This window comes from Toxotes jaculatrix, chromosome 4, assembly GCF_017976425.1.
Source record: "Toxotes jaculatrix isolate fToxJac2 chromosome 4, fToxJac2.pri, whole genome shotgun sequence".
In the NCBI taxonomy this organism is placed as follows: Eukaryota; Metazoa; Chordata; class Actinopteri; family Toxotidae; genus Toxotes; species Toxotes jaculatrix.
The window spans coordinates 18,935,170-18,942,022 of NC_054397.1; the positions used below are offsets into that span (position 1 = coordinate 18,935,170).

At 37.0% G+C, this 6,853-nt stretch overlaps 1 protein-coding gene across 1 annotated transcript; it reads left to right on the plus strand.

Moving 5' to 3' along the window:
• The first annotated feature begins 1,132 nt into the window (after positions 1-1,132).
• Positions 1,133-3,848, plus strand: LOC121181134 (ependymin-like). Its single transcript, XM_041036944.1, has 6 exons — positions 1,133-1,208; positions 1,758-1,792; positions 1,900-2,034; positions 2,435-2,618; positions 3,174-3,261; positions 3,698-3,848. The coding sequence occupies exons 1-6, from the start codon at positions 1,133-1,135 to the stop codon at positions 3,846-3,848; spliced, it is 669 nt and encodes a 222-aa protein (XP_040892878.1).
• Positions 3,849-6,853: the final 3,005 nt, after the last annotated feature.

The following is a 6,853-nucleotide window of genomic DNA, read 5'->3' on the forward strand; positions in this document are numbered from 1 at the left end:
TGAGTGAGAGATAGCCGTTTTTTTTATTTTTTATTTTATGGTCATTATCAGTGTTCAGTGGTTATTTCCATTAGAAACAATCTAACCTGTGAACATTCATCCAATGCAGGTTTAGCTGTCATACATTTTTCCTCTTACCTAATATGGAGTGCTCTGATTGGAAATATTGCCATCATTACACTGTAAATGGAAGGTATTAAAGCATTCAGGATTAAAATGAGATATGCAACAATGGAACAAATCTGCTTCACTGACTGAATTGTTAGTACAATAATTACATTTTTCAGCTAATTTAAGCTGTCAAATAAAATTTAAAAAAGACTTGACACAGCACTCAGTAACAAAGGAAACCCAACAAAGGAAAGACCAACTGGCTAATTTAAGTACTAGATGTACTTCAGATAAATGCAGCCCCGCAGGCTGAGAAAAAAAGCAGGTGGATTTACTCTGTACAACATGGGATTATTTACACCTGCAGTCAAAACTGGAACTGTCTCATGGAATGGAGGGTTTACATCCACAAACTCTTGATCTACAGATAATTGTGCTTTTTGAGCAAGGCACTGAATCTCCAGGTGTGAATGACACGAACTGTAAGAAAGTTACATAGGACACTGATATGTGGAAAACAAATCAGCTAAATGTTCACAAAATGTCTTAATATGGCATACAACTGAACTACATCTTTTAATCATTATCATCAATTAATCAATTTTCCGAACATGTTTTAGTAAAAAGACATATACAAATATGTGGAATATACCATTTGACCAAAAGTGTTCATTTCAAACACACTAAATCTAATGCTTGTTTAAATGTGGAAAAAATAATCATAAGGCACAGCATCTACAAATAAACTCATATCAAACAGGCAAACATAACATTTCCATGATATCTCAAAAATAAAAACAGACGTGATGTATTGCATTATCTTATCAATGGTCATATGTCACACCAACATTTACAAATGAGGACTGTCTGAGGCAGTCAGAAAAAAAAATGCAGAGGGGGTTGAACCATGTGAAGTGAGCGCAGCCAGCTGTGAGCAGACATATATCGTATATATACATATGTATGTGTGGAGGTGGTGAGCTCACACCTTCTCCTCATTCGGCTCTCGAAGCTTCTGAACATGAACTTCATCAGTGTGTTGTCCTGCCTCAGCCTGCTGCTGGCAGCTGCTGCCACTCAGGATCCAAAACCCTGCGGTGAGTATGAACAACCTCTGCTGATGACTTATGAAAAGTATTTTTGTGTCATTGTGTTATGTCACACATGTGTTGTGTCATGCTCCAGTGAATTTAGGAAAAGTGAAGAACGTTTTGACTGTTGCTTGCAAATGATAGAAAAATAAAAAGAAAGTGGCCATAAAAGCATCTAATGAAAAGAAAAATCTCATCTCTTGTACAATATTGTGTTTGTTTTGGTTTTGTTTTTTTTTTTCCTGTATGAGTTGGAATTAAAAGGAAAAAAATTACATCTGTTCTACACATTCATTCATTTATTAATTCATTCATTCATTTAGTCAGGCAGTCATTTATTTCAGTTTATTTAGTTTGACAAGGTGCTGTAATACTGATGCCTGTAACTGTTAATGGAATTATTTTATATGTGGCTTAAACTGGAAATTGAAGTAACCCAATTCAAATTTATTTGTATTTACCAAATACAAATTAGGCAGATACATTTCTTCTTGTATCTTGTTTTAAATCATCAACAGGCCTGACTTCTTAATCAGTTTTGACTTCCTCTTCCAGTTTCACCACCACTGATGAGTGGAGGTCTTTCTGTGGTGAGTTGCTGACCTGCTGTAACAGATAAATTATACTCATTTATAATCTCTCCTGGATGGACATATGTCATGTGATCAACGACTTTCTCTTCACTTGTGTCTCTCAGATGGCTGGCAACGGACTCTTCATGTCAACAGGAACAATAAGCTACGATGCTTTCGGACAGAGGATGCGTGTTAGAAACTATGGACTTAGCGGCAATCAGACCACTGGTATGGACCAGCTGATGCTTTTCAGCCAGGTATTTAACCCTAAACAAAAATGTTTCTGAAAATACTTTAAATGATTTGTTTTAATCCATACTGAATGGTGTGTGTTTTTTTCCCACCTTTTCTGTGAGACTGAAATGTAAGTGACTGCTTGTCTGTTATCATGACTTAACTGATACTGTGGCCCATGAATTAGTGGACAGGGAATTTACTCCCTACATTTCACAACATTACCTTTTTTTTCTTTCTTCAGTATTCACAGAAGTTATTTTAGTTATTATAAATGAAAATTCCCTGAACCACTAACAGACACTTTCATAGAGTTTTGTTCAGTTTTCAGCAAATGACCTTTTGATGCGAGAGACACAGTGAGGACAACACAACGCATTCGTACTGAGAAAACAGTTTACATGAAAAGTATTGTCCTTTCAGAAAATCTATTATGAAATCGACTGGAGCAAATTGTCTTGCAAGAAGAGGGAGCTCGATACTTCCTTCATTCCCATGCACGTGCCCTCTGATGCTAAACTCATGGGTCAGGTGTTCCTGGGCTCCTCCTCCTCCTGGGGAATGGGTGTGCTAGCCAACACCTGGTATGGAGAGCTGCCACACAACGGTAAGAGGAGATATTGTACCCTGAACAAAGAAATCTGGCTTTATTTTGGCAAAACCTCACGAGCTGGTGCTGTTTGTTACAGTGGACTGTCCTGTTCGTCTGATGCTGGAACTTTAATGAAAGGCCAAAACTTGAAATATGAATGGCCGTGGCTGTGGCTGACAACATCAATAAATACAGCCATCCACTGAAATTACTGTCCTGATGAGGGAACTACTCAAAGTTATAAATTCAGATTGGGAAGAGGTAGAAAGTTTTAACACCATTCCTAAATCATTACTTTGAAGCAAAATATCAGTGCATCAGTGTATCAGTCTATACACTTCTATGTACATTGCCCAAAGTTTGTTCTAAGGAACAAAAAATGACATTGCTTTACACTCTCATCTAAGAGACGCTAATCTCAGAAAATAAAACCAAAACCATTTGCAGCAATAAAGGAAAGAAAGGGGAAAAGAGGTTTTAAAAAAAGCCTCGACCACAACTTTCGCTTTTTTGTGCAACTCAGTCTGTTTATTGTGAGAGCCTCACATGTAACATGCTCCATGTATTCAGGCATGTACACCACTGTCTTCACTGAGATTGGCTGCATCCCAATGACCTACACCAGCTACACTCCAGAATCTGGATGGATGACCATCAGGTGAGGATCTAATAGCGAAAAAAAAAATCTGAATTAGAGTTAGAATCATTTAAATACTGTTAAGAGCTGAACTCATGTTCCAGCTCTTCACTGAGGGTATATGATGTCTACACCAAATTAATTATTCAAAGCCACGACTCTCTCACCATTGGACCAAATGGAAATATTTGACATGTCGTTTGCAGCACCATACACATAATTCCCCAAAATGCAGCCTTACATGTTTGGTATCTTTTGAAACTTTGAGACCTTGACTAGAATTTAAAATAAAGTTCAAACATACTGCATGAGTTTGTAACAAATGACAACATCCCAGTCATTTAGATTTAAGTTGTGAAAAAAAACAGTTCCCCAATTAACTTTTTACCCAACCCGATTAACAAATATAAAAATGTTTAAATACAGACAAATTAGTAAGTTTTTGTTTATATTTCAGTACCTTCAACTGGGTCTTGGGCAACTCAAACCCCATGGACTACATCCCACCTTTCTTTTGTGCCAAGTCTGAACTGGAGAAGACAGAGACACCAGAAACCATCTTCACTGCCTTGGAGTCTCTGGCCATGAAGACCAAGAAAGAGGAGTAAACATCTGGAGCATCTCACCAAAATCATCACCGATACTGCTCCTGTCAGGGGCAGCACACCCTAAATTTAACCCTAATGATCCAGTAATCATCAGGTAATGTGAAGCTATTTAAATGAACATGATTTTTAAGGTTGTTGCTAATCCACCATATGACCACCTGTTGAACAACAAAGTTACAGGGATGTCAGTTACACTCTTGATATGTCAAACAACTGTATTTGTATTGTTGTAATGGGGAAAAACTTGCACAGCTCAGTGTGTGGCATTGCAGATTAAAGGAAATAGTAAGATGGTAAGACAGTAAGATCAAATCAGAGGCACACAGTGAGAACTAAATGAGGGAGACATTTTCTTAACACGTAATGTAACTCAGTCCCTGCTTTGTGTTGTATCTGCAGTTGTATCTCTGTCGTCCTCTTCAATAAAATCAGTTAAAAGCACTGAATAATACTGTACTGATTTGGAGTTGGAAGCTTGGCTGGATGAGTGAATAAAGCAACTGAAGTGACAGCAAAAACGTTTCAAAGAAAATAAAATGTGAACAGTTAAATGTAAATGTTGTTGATCATCACTCAGTAATCAAATCACAAATGAGACCAGTGTTTGCACATCCGTTAGCCCAAGGAGATGTTTTCAAAGGTTATTGTGAAATGAAATTTGTTCATTAGAGTTGATACTGTGTTGATATTTTCTTTTCTTTCTTTGTCTCTAACGGGAAATTCAGTTGATTAGAGATTTCAAGCACATGATGCACTGCATAAGATTATAATTTGTTGTATGTCACACAAACATTTCCCTGACACACTTTCTACAAAGGAGGACTGTTAATCACTTGGTCATATTTGATAAAACATCCTGAGGAGGTTGAACCACAACACGTGAGCAGGTATATATGGAGGTGTGTGTCGTCCCTTGAAACCAGAGCACTCACACGTTCTCTCTCAACATGAACTTCATCTGTGTGCTGTCCTTCCACAGGACTGTAGGAGGGAACATTATTCCCTGAACAAAGAACTGAAAACTTGTTGTATTTGGACTAAACCTTGACTTGTTAAAAAGTTCTTAAAAAGTTAAAAGGTACATGGCTGGTTAGATGCCAAATGTTTTGTGCAGCTCAGTCACCCTGTTTATTGTAAAACCTTATATCTAACTTATGCATGTTTCATGTTTTCAGGCAAATGCATGGCTGCCTTCACTCAGGTTAGCTGCATCCCTGTGCTGTTCAAAGGCTACACCGGAGAATCTGGATGGAGCATAATCATTCGTAGCAATGTAAGTTAATTAAAAGATTTTATTTTGAATCTCATAACAATACCAGGACAAAGAACTCTCCAGTCACTTGTCAACTCCACATAACTATGAAACACTTCAAGCAAAAGTCTGATATTTTGGGAAATAACACTTATTTGCTTTTTTGTTGAGAATTAGATGAGAAGATCAACACCTTTTACCTGTCTCTATGGTAACTATAAAGTTACATTAGCATACAGGCTGGACACGGGGAAATAGCTAGTAATAAAATCCATGGGCGAGAGGCGGGGTACACCCTGGACTGGTCACCAGTCAATCACAGGGCCCAACAATCTCCAAGAAAGTGATTATATTCTCAAAATGTTGAATTATTCCTTAATAAAAAAAACTTAAAAAAACAACAGGTCACATCCTTGTGACAACCATGACTCTGAAACGTTATCTCTGTGCCAATGACAAATCAAGTAAGACAACATACGGCCTTCATTAGAGTCTGCAGTGATTCTCAAAAAATGCATTTTTGCTTCTTCAGAACCTGTAACTGGGTACTTGACCTCACAAACCCCATGAACCTTGGCAGCCTTTAAATCTAGAACTGACCAATCCAGTGGAGAAGACATCTGGCTAACCCACCAGGATTAAAGCTAATAAAGCTTCCTTCAGCACAGCAGAACTGTTTTAAAATTAACCCAACTCATCACAGAATATTAATACTGATATCAATATATTCTCTCCACAACTGATCATCTGATCAACCTGGATGATGTCGTCCTCTTCATTAAAATAAAGCACTGAATAACAATTATTTGGCCTTGGATTACTTAAATTACTTATTAAATTCAGTGCCATTCAGTATTGAATGGCACAAATTTGAAAGAGCATGTAGTGCTTGTCAAACATTAATAGGAAATTAAGCTACTGCTGGATAATGAATCACTAATGTTCATTACTCAGTAAATAAACCTTACAAATACTGTGACCTTGAAATCAAAGTGTTAATGAAAGTTGCTGCTGTGTGATGTAAATTGCCGTTTGTGTCTGCTTAAATCCTCCTGTTGCAAACTGCAGTACTGCTGTCCTACAGCAGATGGAAGCAGCACTACTCTTATCTCAGCAGTTCCTAATTTGATTTATGCATTGGCCAAGCTTGTCCCCAAATCTAAAGGTTTTCTGAAAACAGTTAATACAGTGGATCAGTTACTTAAATGCTACACAGTGACACTTTATTTTATCAGCAACCAATTTTTGCATTCATAAACAGTATATTAAAAAATAACAATGGTTTATAACACACTACAACTCACTATAATGTAGTTTTAAACAGAGATAAGGACATTTTATTAAATGTATGTTTGTAAACAGCTTAACCTAGACCTGTGAAGCATCCTTAGATGGTGTACGGTGTAGTATAATGTAAAACATTTGTGTGAAATGCATCATGTAAATGTAATTTATTATTATATTATCCATTACGTTTGGTAGTGAAGAATTTATGTCAATATTTGAGTGCATCTCGTGGCCTTCATCTGCTGATGAAGGCCACGAGATGCAGCTGAAAGCTCTGATAGAACTCTTAAGTAAGAATTTTCAGCTATTCATTCAGCTATTTAGACTCTCGATTCTTCATAGGAGATGTTATATTTGGTTACAAAAACATTAATAAATTCTTGGAAATGTGCAAAGTGTTACCCATTAGTCAATATGTGACTCGTACTCGAGATAAAATAATCAAACCGACACCAGCATGATAGCA

Bases quoted from the DNA above. Each gene is read 5' to 3' on its own strand.
- LOC121181134 (XM_041036944.1), top strand. From the start codon at position 1,133: ATGAACTTCATCAGTGTGTTGTCCTGCCTCAGCCTGCTGCTGGCAGCT. The intron at 1,209-1,757 runs GTGAGTATGAAC...TTCCTCTTCCAG, and splicing joins TCAGGATCCAAAACCCTGCG to TTTCACCACCACTGATGAGT. The intron at 2,035-2,434 runs GTATTTAACCCT...TTGTCCTTTCAG, and splicing joins AGCTGATGCTTTTCAGCCAG to AAAATCTATTATGAAATCGA.